Source organism: Nothobranchius furzeri, chromosome 6 (assembly GCF_043380555.1).
Source record: "Nothobranchius furzeri strain GRZ-AD chromosome 6, NfurGRZ-RIMD1, whole genome shotgun sequence".
In the NCBI taxonomy this organism is placed as follows: Eukaryota; Metazoa; Chordata; class Actinopteri; order Cyprinodontiformes; family Nothobranchiidae; genus Nothobranchius; species Nothobranchius furzeri.
In genome coordinates this window covers 51,269,965-51,284,024 of record NC_091746.1, presented here as the reverse complement: position 1 = coordinate 51,284,024, position 14,060 = coordinate 51,269,965, and the positions used below count along the sequence as shown (strand labels likewise).

Genomic DNA, 14,060 nt, shown 5'->3' with positions numbered 1-14,060 from the left:
AGTGACCTGTAGATCTACGTGGAATACTTAATTTAGAAAAATAGTAGAATTTTTCATAACAGAAAACTACTAACTGAGCTATTTGTACAATGTAACCAGTTTCATGAGGTCGTTGTTTTGTTTGAGGCTCTTTTAGCCACGTGCCTTTTCTCGTCAGGATGTTTAGTGTTTTACAGGAGGAGCTCCTCGATCAGGACCACATGGTCTGAGCTCTACAACAGCTGGTGGAAGGAAAGGACTGAAGGGGTCTGCGGAAGTAACGCCTTGACTCTTTGGCTTCGTCTCTGCTGGTTGCAGGTGACTGTATCTGCTTCCAGGCGTAAACCCGAGTGGTAAAATAAGATAAATCGACTCTCGGCTTCCGTAAGCTACCAAAACAACATTTTGCTAGCTTGTTAGCTGCTGATTACAAAATGAACGGTCAGCTGAACGGGTTTCATCACGAATTGCTCCACGAAGAAGATTGCTTCCTCTTTACCTCTGAGTCAGTCGGAGAAGGACACCCTGGTAAGTTTTATTGTCTTACTACCAAGTGTCACTCACCACTGTCCTGAGTAGTTAGCCTAGCGTCCTGTTGGCTTCTCCATCGCAGTTCGTGAGCAGCACCGGATTAATTAGCCGTAACTGCTAACTTTTAAAACCATATTTTGACTCACGAATTTCGGATAAAGAAAAACACGAACGTTCAAATACAGTAGATATATGTATATAGTTGTGTAAAGAGGAGAAAACAACGAAAGACCCTCAACGACAACACTATAGTCGATTAGTGAACCTCTTACACTGCGGCTATTCGTTAAATTTGCGCCATTTTCACAGTTTAAAAAGACTTTGTAGATCTTTAGTTTCCCACTGCGGCTAAGTGCTAAGGCTAACACTTTTGTGGACGTTTGGTGTCCGTCAATCATATTCGACTCCAGTCTCGTTCGTGTCTTTGAAAGCTGGAAGTAAAAGGAGAAGGTTGTGGTGCAGTCAGGATTTGGAATCGACTTTAATCCCACTCTGCAGCAGATTAGCACCCACTATATGCTGTAGTTTTGTCTCAGTGCAGATCTACAGAAAGATGTGGCCACATATTGGCTCTTTATTAAAAAAAAATCGGTATTTCATTATAGTTACCAAAGAAGTAAGATTGCAAACATCTGTTTTTCAATTCAAGTTTATTTATATAGCGCCAAATCACGACAAGAGTCGTCTCAAGGCACTAAACATAATAAACATTCCAATTCACAGTTCATTAAGCCAATCAGAAATAATGTTTCCTATATAAGGAACCCAGCAAATTGCATCAAGTGACTATACAGCAATCCTCATACTAAGCAAGCATGCAGCGACAGTGGAGAGGAAAACTCCCTTTTAACAGGAAGAAACCTCCAGAGAATCCTGGCTCAGTATAAGCAGCCATCCTCCACGACTCACTGGGGATCGAGAAGACAGAACACACACACACACACACACACACACACACACACACACACACACACACACACACACACACACACACACACACACACACACACACACACACACACACACACACACACACATTTTGTTTATATTTGGAGTTATTCGTCTTTTGTGTGTTGTATGAAAATGTCTAATCTTACTTCACAGATAAGATTTGTGACCAGATCAGTGATGCCGTGCTGGACGCACACCTCAAACAGGACCCTGATGCCAAAGTAGCATGTGGTCTGTATTTGCACAACAAAGGTCCTAAAGTCAAAGAACATGGCTCAAAAATCATTATGCCAATTGAGACGTGTAGAAAAAAGCAAAGAAAAGTTGCCCTGTGCCTTTTATTTCTGTTGTTTTTAGAATTATTACCCAGGGAAAAGCTCCATTTGAAATAATGGAGCCATTGTATCATAATCAGATCTGAAAGATCCCTTTGTGTGTTTTTTTATGGTTTCTGGTTCCATTAAGTAAACATTTGTTTATCTCTTAATGTACCAGGGATGCAGATGATGAAAGCCTGAAAAGCTTTTAGGTTTTGCTCAACTCGTCCTCTGAACCAGAATATAAATGACATTTTGTTTTGTGCTCAGGAGCCTTTTCTCAGTTACTGTTTAGGACCAAAAACTTTATTTTATGTAACCTTTACCTGCTAATCCTTCTTAACACGGTTAAGAGATTAAACAATGTCACACTCAGTTTTAGACTCGCCACTTTAACTGATTGCTGTTTCTTGGGTTTCAGAGACCGTAGCTAAGACGGGGATGATCCTGCTCGCGGGGGAGATCACCTCCAGAGCCAGCGTTGACTATCAGAAGGTTGTCAGGGATACGGTCAAGGACATCGGCTACGACGACTCCTCTAAAGGTATGAGCATCCAGGAGTTTAGTCCACGTTCCATCCTTTTGTCAAGAAATACGAGTTTGGTCTGTTAGGTGTGAATACATGATGGGGAAAATCAGCATTTTATTATGTGTCACACAGCGTCTGACTCCCGAGAGAGAAAATGGATTTATTTATTGATTGTTACTCACCAGCCAACAGGCTAACTCAATTCAGTGCTCCATCTGAAGCTCTGACAACACAGAAGACTGTTCATAACTGCTAAAGCCAAATGAGTATTAATTATAAAACCTTTCTAAGTGAACAATGCTAATGGTGCTTTCATTAAGGAAATGATTTTGATCTTACAACACGAACATCACCACATCAAGAACTGCTTGTTTCTACTTAACAAGAAAATAAATGTTGGTTTTAAAGCAGATTTATGGTTTACATATCCTCCCAGGTATGTATAAATACTGTTAACTAAGTTCTACACGAAGAAACGTATCATTTCCAATCACCATACGGTGACATGCCTGACAGACCAAGTCTATCAGACAGGCATACGCTGTCAGATCATTATACACGTTGTTTTTAACAACCTTGTGACACCCTTACTTGTCAATTTGATATATTTTATAGCATTATTTTCTAGAAGATTTTACAAATAGAAGGTGGTAAAATAAATATTTGATGTACATTTTGTGGATGGTAAGACTCTACAAACACTACTGTGAAGAAACTTCAAAACATATCAATGAATGTGTAGCTTCTCAGTTATCACTAAAAGTATAAATTCGCTGATTCGCGGTATTTTTCTATGCGAAATATCAAGAAATTCCTGTTTTTTTTTTTCATCAATTTCATCATAAAATGCACTTTTTGTAATAAAACTATAAATAAACCAAGTAAAAAATAAATCTACGTAAAGGGAGGGTTTTAAAAGTCTGAATACTGAATACATACCTGTTAAATAAATACTGTAAATATGGTGCCCCTACTTCGCGGAATTTCACCTATCGCGGCCAGGTCTGGAACGCATCTACCGCGATAAACGAGGGATCACTGTATTACATTAGTTTTATATGTCGATGTTATTACAGTGTATGCATGTCTGTCAGACCCTGTCAGATGATCATACATTTCTTAATCTGTATGAGATTTTGATGGGCCAGTTTACCCATCAGATCAGCATACACTTTGTTTTTAACAACAGTATGACTTTTTTGTCTGTATGCTGACCCGACGGCTCCTCAGAACGTAGCGGAGGTTTAGAAGAATGTACATAATCTGCATGTATGCTGCTCTGATATGTATTTTGTTCTGTCAGAACACGGACTTTCAGCCTGTTCAGTTCTACATCTCAGACCGTACGCATCTTTCCTGGTTTCCATGAAGACATTCCTGGAAGGTTCTGTGAAACATTGTAGTGTTTGTCTGCTGCTCAGGTTTTTTACAGTCTTGTGAATTCCCGCCGTCCTTCAGGAGAAGTGCAAGATGTTAGATGTTATGAAATAACTAATTCACAATTTTACAGACTCTTGATCACACGTGATAAAAAAAATTTAATTGCATTTCAAACGGGGGTAAATAATGTTGGTGTCATGAACGGTTCAAAATGTCTCCTTCCAGGTTTCGACTACAAGACCTGCAACGTGCTGGTGGCTCTGGAGCAGCAGTCTCCCGACATCGCTCAGGGGGTTTACCTGGACCGTAAGGAGGAGGACGTCGGAGCGGGAGACCAGGTCTGTGGAAACTCAAACCAGAGGTGAACTTTGACCTCAGTTCTCCTCTAACTGGTGACTACTTCCCAACAGGGTCTCATGTTTGGATACGCTACTGATGAGACGGATGAGTGCATGCCCCTCACAATGGTTTTGGCTCACAAGCTGAACGCCAAGATGGCCGAGCTGCGTCGAGATGGGACACTGCCGTGGGTCCGACCCGATTCTAAAACTCAGGTTAGACGTTGAAAGTGTTTTTTCTTCGAAAAATCCAGTATTTATTGTTTTAATTGTCTTTAATAAATGACATTGATCTTGCTATGTGTGTGTTTCGTGATTGCACTGGTCGATTCTCTCTTTCTCTCTCTCTCTGGTCAGGTGACTGTTCAGTACAGGCAGGACAGAGGTGCCGTGGTGCCGCTGCGAGTCCACACCGTCGTGATTTCTGTGCAGCACGACGAGGGTGTGAGTCTGGAGGAGATGCGCCGGAGTCTGAAGGAGCAGGTGGTGAAAGCTGTGGTTCCTGCCGGGTACCTGGATGATGACACCATTTATCACCTGCAGCCCAGTGGGCGATTTGTCATCGGAGGTCCACAGGTGAGGGGGTGACGGCTGGCGTCTCATGTGTGCATAGTTTGGGTCAATGTACCAACATTTTCACTGGAACTGAATCCTTTCCTAAAGAGTGATGCCGGTTTGACTGGGCGGAAGATCATTGTGGACACCTACGGGGGCTGGGGAGCCCATGGAGGCGGGGCTTTTTCTGGAAAAGATTACACAAAAGTGGACCGCTCTGCCGCCTACGCCGCTCGGTGGGTCGCCAAGTCTCTTGTAAAAGCTGGACTCTGCAGACGTGTCCTGGTCCAGGTGAGAACATGGCTCACGTGTCCCCTAATGAACAGCTAATCTTTTAACACCGGTTAAACTGTTGAGAAACTGCTCTATACTGCTGACCTGCTAAAAATGAAAGTTTCACTGCCTTTTCTAGGTCTCCTATGCCATTGGAGTGTCCCACCCTCTCTCTGTTTCCATCTTCCACTATGGGACGTCTCAAAAGAGTGAAAAAGAGCTGCTGGACATCGTGGGGAAGAACTTTGACCTCCGTCCAGGAGTCATCGTGAGGTAAACTGAAACTCCGAGTGCTAGCACCAGCTCTAAGCCAAACAGCTTTTATTGTTGTAATAACCAACACAACTAACTCCTGGAAGTTTTTCTCTACATTTTTAAAAACTTTGCCTTTTCATTAAGTTTTCTATTGATGAGGTCATCAAATTTTATATTTATTCATATTTTCTCTTTATTTATTAAAAGCAAGCATAAAAAAGACCTCTATCGTCCACTCTGTAGATATTTAATGGATTTCTCTTTGTGTCTAAGGGATCTGGACCTGAAGAAGCCCATCTACCAGCGCACTGCGACCTACGGTCACTTTGGTCGGGACGTCTTCTCTTGGGAGGTCCCCAAGAAGCTGAAATTTTGAGCCCTGCTTTCTGCTCTGGTTTCCCCGCAGACACACCTGAGTGGTTTTCCTTTCCTCTTCCTCCCCTTTCTCTCCTCAGATGTAGCGACATTACTGTCTCCTCAGCCACGCACACACACACGCACACATACATATGAAGTTCCTCCAAAAAGCAAAGCAAAAATTAGTAACTTACTGTGTCCTGCGGATTTGTACGGATAAAATCTCTATTTAAATTTTATTTATGAGGCCTTTTGCACACATAACTTGTTCCTTAACTTTAAAATGTGTTTTCCGTTGCCGTCTTTTCTCTCGTTAATGTCCTCTTCTAGTCATGCCGGTGAAAACAGCACTCCTCTGTGGTAGACATGTGGAAGACACGCGATGGGACTAATTTACCGATCTGATCTTGGTGCGGTCCCTTCAGGACGGGTTGTATTTTCTGACGTTTTACAGAGAAGTCAGAAGCTGCTAATGACTGGTTTTGTTTGGACTGCACCATGAATCCTGTGTTTTTTATACTATGCATGTTGGATGCTTAAATGTCACATGGAAGATGCAGGTGAATGTGTCCATGTTCTGCTGACCAAGAGTCTGGGTTTAGTGGACTGGAGCTGCCTTTATCACATTGTTACATCAGTTATTGATTATTTAAGTCGGTGTTTGATTGTCCAGGGACCTATTCGTTTGACCAGTAAAGAGTAAAGTTTCTGCATGTCGGGGCTTTTTGCATTATTATTATTGCTACTGCTGGATTATAGAATGGGAACGTGTGTCGGAGGATGAAGAGCAGGGTCACATATATGAAGAAGAAGCACAGTCGGTGTAGTGAATGTATCTTAAAGTTACTAAACTCGCTGTCAAATGATTTTTGTGCTTTAGACCAGATTTGTTGAAGGTGTTCCTCAGGTTTTGCCACCATCTTGTCTTTTTAAAACTAAATTTGTAGGTAAGTATGATAAAGTGTCCAGATGTGTTACCCAGAGGCTTTGGAGGGATTTAAAGACGGCACAATCTCTAAATGACCCCCAGTTCATTTCCACATGGAATACAAGAAAATGCCAAAAATATTTACATTCAAATCACCTGATAGCATTATTCTCTGCCACGCCACTAGGTGGCGCTGCTCTCGCATAAAACATTGTAAAACTGGCTGGTTTAGAGTGTTGGTTTGATTTCCTTCCCCTCAAGCTACATGGAGCTTTAGACTCCTCGCACCCGCGTCTGTAGAATTATTTACATTTAACCGTTTTCTCCTGTTTTAGTACGTTTGCTTCTGCCCCTCCACGCTGCTGCAGACCACTGAGTGGTTGGTGTTGTACAGAGAAACCAGCCTGTTTACATGGTCTCAAGTGGGGAAATATTCAAAGTGAGTTAGCAAAATGTATAAATATAAATGTGCCTTTTCCTATTCAGCTCAAATGACCCACACACACATAGAAACGTAGTATTTTTTCCTGTAACTGCCCCCTGCTGTGATCACAGATGTCTGATCTCATTTTCTAGGTGTTTCTGTTAAACTGATGAATAAACTGCTCCTTCGTGCTCGTGTGCCATGCTTTTATCTTTGTAACATCCACCTCTGTAGATCCTTCTACTGGTGACCCAGTGGGAACACGGGAAAGCAGAAGTGTGAAAGAACGGAAGTGATTTGAACAAAAACCACGTTCATTCTGTATCACTTTCCCTTCTATGTGTTGTTTCAACCTCGTCAAAAACATTTGGTTGCCGTGCCGATCCCCACCAAGGTTACGTTCACATCTCCTTAGACTAAACTGTTAAATTTCAGCTGTTGTATCGGGAGACGATAAAGACAGATAAGAAAAAGCTGGTTTTATTTGACATGATAGTGAGAGATTACGCTGAAGCCAAGAGACGCAGAATAACAAGCTGATTTGTACAAATGTGGGGTTTGCAGAATTCCTGTGGAACATGAAGAATTTAACCTCTTGATCCAGATAATCCTCCTCCTGGGTGCAGATGTGAAGCATAAATCAGAAAAGGCATTAAAATATTGAATCAGGACGAAATGAAAATGCTGTCAGAGACTTGGCTTGTGTTCAAAACCTGTAAAAGGCAACATGCAAATGTTTTAGAGCACACTTGGTTTCATGTTAATGCAGGTTTTATACTAAAACATCAGTTGGGTTTAACTTACTGTGACGTTTTAGATGGCGTCATAGGTCAGAGGCTTCCAGGCAAATTTCTGACAGTAGGAAACCGTCTGGACAGGGAGAAGCACATCAGATGGTTTTAACTCATCCACAGGAAAACAAACTTGTCTGACGACAGATTACTTACTCCACATTTAACAGCCGTTTTTATGTCTCTGCATTGGTATGTGGGCACTGTGCACGGGTCTGCAAGTAAACAACACACCATTAAAGCTGGGTTTTATTTAGAACAAGAGTTCAGAGATGAAACATGAAATTAACTGCTCCTTCCTGTTCTCACATTTATGCTCATCCATGTATTCTAATCAGGTTATAAACGTTTTATTTAGTTATTTCTTTAAAGAAGAGGGAAATCGCAAAAGAAACAAAGGGCAAAGATTTCATAGATGGGAGGAAAGATTTTCAGGCTTCAAATGTTAAATTAAGTTAAATTATTATGGACTAAACCAGTGTCCAAAATCCAGGTTTGTGTGTGTGTGTGTTTGACTACTGTAGAGCTCTCATCACAGGCTTCCATAGCCGTTTAACATGTCTGCCAACCAACACTCCCAGGAGAAAGCATATTGCTCCTGTTCTGTAACCACTGCACTGGCTTCTCGTGAGTTTTAGAAAACAGTTCAAAACCTTGATGTTCCCATTTTGGTGTTCATGGCGCTGCTCCTTCCTATATCTCACATATCATTCCACATGTAAGTCAGAGTAACTAGATCAGGTCAGCTGTTCCGTACCTAGGTGATTGCTCTTTTGCTGTGGCAGCCCCAAAACTGTGGAACAGATCGCCCCCTGACCTTTAGAGACAACCACAGCTCAAATACTGTTTAAAATTAAGCCTGGAGCATACTGTCAGGATTTCAAGCTTCTTACTTTGGCCATATCAAGCTCATTTATCTCTTTTATATTTTTACTCTACTTTTATTTGTTTCTTTTCTTATTTATTTTTATTGTAACTTTGGAGAACAGATTTTAGTGTCTTACTGTAAAGCACCTTATAGTCACCTTTTTTTAGCTGTGTTAAGTGCCTTAATACATTTTGATTGATTGTTTTTAAATTAAATTGCATTTTATAAATTTTAATTATTTTTTAAAAAATAAAAATGGGTTCTAAAATAGTTTCTGGACTGCAGCCTTTAATAAAACAGCTGATGCAGTCATTTCACCTGTGATTTAATATAAATATGTGAGGTATAGTCTCCTGAATCTTATCATTTTTATGTTTTTTTTTTTTACTAAAGATATTTTTGCAGCATGAAACTAATGCATTTAAAATGCACAGAGAAATTAAGAAGATTTTTAGTTTTCGTTTGCTTCAGTGATTTTGACATTTTCAAACCACAGAATGGATCTGCGGCCTCAGGCGACATTTTAGAGTTCAAATCCAGCTGAACTAGGTTTTATCACACAAATCAGGAAATGCAGACTGACCAACAGCAGGAGCCTCCTGGCCTTTACACAGATGTATGAGGGCGCAGATGGCCTCAGGCGTAGCGTAGCCAATGATTGCGTCCAGCACCGTCTTGCCGTACTTGCTGATGATGGCCTCACACTGACCCCGATGCGCCGAAGGCACAATGTGACAAACTTCTTCGAACAGTTTGATCACAGCTCCCTGAAGAGGACAGGCATTAATCTCAATTGTCTTCTTGCCCCACAAAGAGACACCGTTGGTGTCCTCACCTCAGTCCTCTCTCTAGGCAGCAGATCCTCCAGAGTCTTGAAGAGGAAAACGCAGAAGGAGCACTGTGTTGAAGGCTTCGCCTGGTTGACAAGCATCAACAGCAAGAAAGATGAGTAAAAGCCGATTGTGCTCTGACTTATTTTTCATATCTCGTTTTAAATTTTAACATTTTTGCTTTTTACCGCAGCCTGAAGAGTTTGCTGAACTAAGTAGCTCAGCATCTTCTCCTGTGAGTCAGAGGAGCCACAGAGGCCGACCAGTTTACAGATCTCTGCTGGTTTCTACAGAGCAGGGACAATAACAACAAAACCATACAGGTGTTTTATTTGGGTTATTATTCCAACCTCTTGTCTGAATCAGGCCCAGACTTACTGCCATCCCCGTGAGGAAGGTGATGGCTACTGGGAGCATCTTGTCCACCTCTAGTTTGCAGATTTTGGCAGGTGCTTCAGGCAGTTGTGCACACAGACTGTCAATTCCTGCTGTGATCTTTTTCTGGAAGAAAGTGGGGATGGGGAAGCATTTATTACATTTAATTCCAAAACTTCCCTTCTTGCTGAATTTTTTGCTACAGAGAGAAATTTTCACCTTAAAGCCAGACAGACAGGTTAGATGTGTTCATTCATAAAAGCTTTTTGCATTATTTAGTTTATTATGAGCTGGTTAAGTGTGTAAACTATACCTGTAGCTAGATTTGAATTACAAACTATCTTAATGTTAAATCAAACACACTTTTAGCTCATTCATGCTTTTGTTTAATCACCAGTTATTCCTTGTTTTGTTGGTTTATTTAGTTCATTTAGTTTGTTTCATGCGTCAAAGGAGGATGTTCAGAGCTTTTTTCTGTCAAGTAAAGCAGAAAAAATTCTAAAAACTGATTTATTTTGGAGGCTGCGCAGTGGTTAGAGCTGTTGCCTCGCTGCAGTGAGAAGGTCCTGGGTTCGCTTCCCGGCCTGGGATCTTTCTGCATGGAGTTTGCGTGTTCTCTCCGGGTACTCCGGCTTCCTCCCACAGTCCAAAAACATGACTGTTAGGTTGATTGGTCTGTCTAAATTGTCCTTAGGTGTGTGTGTGTGTGTGTGTGTGTGTGTGCATGATTGTTTGTCCTGTGTGTTTCTGTGTTGCCCTGCGATGGACTGGCCCTCTGTCCAGGGTGTTCAGAAAATGGATGGGTGGATTTATTTTGGCTGTTTTGTTCTAATTAAGTTGACAGGAGTTTGTTCTTGAGCCGAGGCTCAAACTAGAACAAGATCAGAAAACAAGAAGCGGGTCTTCAACATCGGGTGGGACAGAAAGTCACAAGTTTCATTTCATAGTTCGTTAGAAAAGGGAAGTGAGTTTTCACACACACACACACACACACACACACACACACACACACACACACACACACACACACACACACACACACACACACACACACACACACACACACACTTGTGTGTGTGTCCTGTTTGCGTTTCAGATACACTTGAAACACATCTGAGACATTTTGTTTGATTAAATGTGAAAAATGTGCTGCAGCTGATAACAGCTTTAGTCTAATCATTCCAGTCAACCACAGGAAGAACATTGTTTGTTTAATTCTTGCCTGAAGAACCTGGAACTGGTCGGACCTGATAAAGTCATCAGAGGGTAAACATGAACTCTCAAGTGTGCGAGACTCACCTGTAGGTCTGCGTTAGAGAGCATGTTGACTAGAAGTTCAAACATTTTGGTGCAGTCCTGGCAGACGTCCCCAGTCTAAAAATAAACCATCACAGTAAAGTATCACATCCTGAAAATATGACGTTCAGTATTTTTAGTGCAAAAGAAAGTTTGATCGGGCGGGATCTGATTTCTAATCATGTTAGTTTTACTTGATTAAAAAATCATTAGAAAAAAATTGGTTTAAATATGAATAAAAGGTTATTTGTTTGATTTTCCACATTTTATTTATCTATTTAGATAGTTATGTTTGTTGAATGTCACATAGTCCCAGAGAGTCAGCGCCCTGACACTGAGGGAATCGTTTTATGTGTCCTCACCGTTACCATAATCAAATATTAATTGAAAATCTTGTTAAATATGCCTATTGTTGTTCATATTATATAAGACAGTAGCATAAATACCTTAATGTACATTAATGTACTCGTAGGAAATTAAAATCCTTGCTTACTTCCAGGTTGTCTGGAGAAATCTCCAAACTGTTTATTTCATTGTTTCCATCCCAACCTGCAAAACAAACACTTTCTGCTAAAATCAGCTAATCATCTCTTTACATCCATTATTATTTATGAATAAACACCTATTTTATTGACCTACCGTGGCCTTGGAGACCAACAGAGAGAAGCAATGTGAACGTAAGGGTGGCGGCAGTCATCTTCAGGCGTTCTCCTCTCGTCTGTGAGAAAAGTGTGGATGCACTTTATATCTGCAGTGGCCCACCTGCTAGCTGTGACCCCCACCTACCAGAAGCATAAAAAAAATCTGGCATGCTTCTTCAGTATGCAGAAGTAAAGATAAAATTTCAGTTCCTCACACTGATGAGACACATTTATATAAGCAAACATGTTTACAGATGTTTATTTCCTCTTAAAGTGTTTTTATTATGTTTTTGTTTAAATGAGCTCACTCTGCAGGAAGCTGAATCTTGTCTATTATTCTATTTAGAGAAGTGGTGCAAAGATTTCTGACTTTTATTTGCATATTTGATGGACAACAGATGGAGCTTCCGCTTCAACTGAACACTTAGCTTTTCAGCTACTGAATCTGAACTAAATTAGATCAGATTTTAACTTAAAAAGCCTCAAGTTTTAAATGATCTAATCAGGGCGTACAGCGATGATGGAGCACATCGAGGGGTTTAGTTTTTACGTGGATGAATGCAGATAACATCATAGTGCAGTTGGTTGCAGTTGGAGCAGTATGGCAGGCAAAAGAACGGTTTGATATGATTGGTGGGTGGGATAATTCAGCAGGAAGACAAGCACAGAGGGTTTAAATACATGAGGGTAACCAGGAATCAGGTGGGTAGGATAACAAGGGACAGGTGAGTCCAATAAACACTTAATGAGGGGAGACAGGACAACGTAGCAGAGGGAGAAGGAGCAGACCCCGACACGTTGTTTAGGTGAGTGACTGAATGATAAATCTTTGGATACATAAAGCTCACGTGTAGCACCTTTTTTCAGGTAAAATGTTCTGAACTCCTGCTAAATGTATAAAAATCTCTTTAATCGCTTCAGTGAACTGAGTGCTTTTGTTTAGACATGCGTCTCTAATGCAGCTCACCTGGTTGGTTGCAGAGTACAACAACTTTTTGTTCAGCTTTTTTTTTCTTGAAGCTTTTTAGAAAATGTAATTCTCATTTCCTCATTTTCAAATTTAACCAGGTCACTTATTTTTACCCCTACACACACACACACACACACAAGCATGCATAAACACACAGTCATACACACACACAGTCACACACACACACACACACACACACACACACACAAGCATGCATAAACACACAGTCATACACGAACACACAGTCACACACACACACATACAAGCACGTACAAACACACAGTCACAAATACACTTACACACAGGCATGCAAACATGCACCAACACACATGCAGACACACACACACACACACACACACACACACGCGCATGTGTGCACGCGCACACACATGCACAAACAGACACACACACAGAGAGACATGCAAACATGCACAAACACAGACACACATACACACACACACACACACACAAGCATGCATAAACACAGAGTCATACACGAACACACACACACACACACACACACACACACACACACACACACACACACACACACACACACACACACACACACACACACACACACACACACACACACACACACACACACACACACACACACACACACACACACACACACACACACACACACACACACACACACAACTGCTATTAGCCAGAAGATTGTAATGCTTGTAGCACCACCTGCAGCTTTATTTTGGTAGATGTTGTACTTTTCATCCCTCAGTACCACCAGTGGTGTTCAACATGTGCCCCAATTACTGACCTGCTGCAGGTTCTCAAGGGCCACAAAATTCATTTTTTTTAAATAAAAGGAAAAATACTAATGAACATTTTTACTCACTCGAAGATATATAGAAGTACTTTTTGGTCATGGTGTTTTATTAGGAAGGTGTAACGGCAGCATAACACATCAAACACTCAGCAAAAAACTTCCTGTTTGTCACATATTAGTTAAAAGCCTACCCTTCCCCCATGAACACTGCAGTCAGTTCCTCCCACTTTAGTCGGCGAGTAGTCTCAGCTAAGATGCCGTGGTATCTAAAGTTTCATCCTTACTGATGATAGTTCCACATAAACAATGTCCATAAATACCCAAAGCCAGTGCAAAAAGACAAATTGCTGGTTTCCATCTTTAAGCTTAACTGCAGTCAATCCTAAAAGCCAGATTCTACGGGTTTTCTCTGTGTGAGATGGCTGAGTCATCATTTAGTATGAGTGAACTACAGGATCCAAGAGGAGAGGGACACCACTCAAATCAGTAATACAACAAAGTACTTTAACCCAGAGGTCCTGAACCCACATGAATAAACGAGACCAGAGTCTCAAAGAAAACAGTATCATTTTATGCACTTTCACATATAGGTCGGCAACTGGCTTTCAAAGTGTGTTCCGGGCCAATTATCTTTTTTTTTGTTTGGTCATGAACAATTGTTGTTTTAACGTTGAAACAA

At 41.1% G+C, this 14,060-nt stretch overlaps 2 protein-coding genes across 3 annotated transcripts; one reads left to right on the top strand and one right to left on the bottom strand.

Annotated features, from left to right (window-relative positions):
• The first annotated feature begins 82 nt into the window (after positions 1 to 82).
• On the top strand, positions 83 to 7,014 carry mat2aa (methionine adenosyltransferase 2Aa). Its single transcript, XM_015941119.3, has 9 exons — positions 83 to 507; positions 1,615 to 1,692; positions 2,200 to 2,322; positions 3,913 to 4,025; positions 4,098 to 4,241; positions 4,383 to 4,601; positions 4,689 to 4,871; positions 4,993 to 5,126; positions 5,382 to 7,014. The coding sequence occupies exons 1-9, from the start codon at positions 414 to 416 to the stop codon at positions 5,482 to 5,484; spliced, it is 1,191 nt and encodes a 396-aa protein (XP_015796605.1). The 5' UTR covers positions 83 to 413; the 3' UTR covers positions 5,485 to 7,014.
• Positions 7,015 to 7,275: 261 nt separating this feature from the next.
• On the bottom strand, positions 7,276 to 11,770 carry LOC107372931 (prosaposin). 2 transcript variants are annotated; one of them, XM_015941136.3, is made up of 10 exons: positions 11,617 to 11,770; positions 11,471 to 11,526; positions 10,981 to 11,055; positions 9,685 to 9,807; positions 9,495 to 9,593; positions 9,312 to 9,392; positions 9,060 to 9,243; positions 7,765 to 7,823; positions 7,622 to 7,687; positions 7,276 to 7,530 (listed from the first exon to the last, which is right to left on the bottom strand). In XM_015941136.3, the coding sequence occupies exons 1-9, from the start codon at positions 11,672 to 11,674 to the stop codon at positions 7,631 to 7,633; spliced, it is 792 nt and encodes a 263-aa protein (XP_015796622.3). In that variant the 5' UTR covers positions 11,675 to 11,770; the 3' UTR covers positions 7,276 to 7,530; positions 7,622 to 7,630. The 2 variants fall into 2 exon arrangements, with proteins under 2 accessions (XP_015796622.3, XP_015796614.3); XM_015941128.3 differs by having other exon boundaries at positions 11,471 to 11,544; positions 11,617 to 11,701.
• Positions 11,771 to 14,060: the final 2,290 nt, after the last annotated feature.

Bases quoted from the DNA above. Each gene is read 5' to 3' on its own strand.
- mat2aa (XM_015941119.3), top strand. From the start codon at position 414: ATGAACGGTCAGCTGAACGGGTTTCATCACGAATTGCTCCACGAAGAA. The intron at 508-1,614 runs GTAAGTTTTATT...CTTACTTCACAG, and splicing joins AGTCGGAGAAGGACACCCTG to ATAAGATTTGTGACCAGATC. The intron at 4,242-4,382 runs GTTAGACGTTGA...CTCTCTGGTCAG, and splicing joins GACCCGATTCTAAAACTCAG to GTGACTGTTCAGTACAGGCA.
- LOC107372931 (XM_015941128.3), bottom strand. From the start codon at position 11,674: ATGACTGCCGCCACCCTTACGTTCACATTGCTTCTCTCTGTTGGTCTC. The intron at 7,824-9,059 runs GTCAGTCTGCAT...GTTTACTTGCAG, and splicing joins CCAGGAGGCTCCTGCTGTTG to ACCCGTGCACAGTGCCCACA. The intron at 7,688-7,764 runs GTAAGTAATCTG...CTCCCTGTCCAG, and splicing joins AAACGGCTGTTAAATGTGGA to ACGGTTTCCTACTGTCAGAA.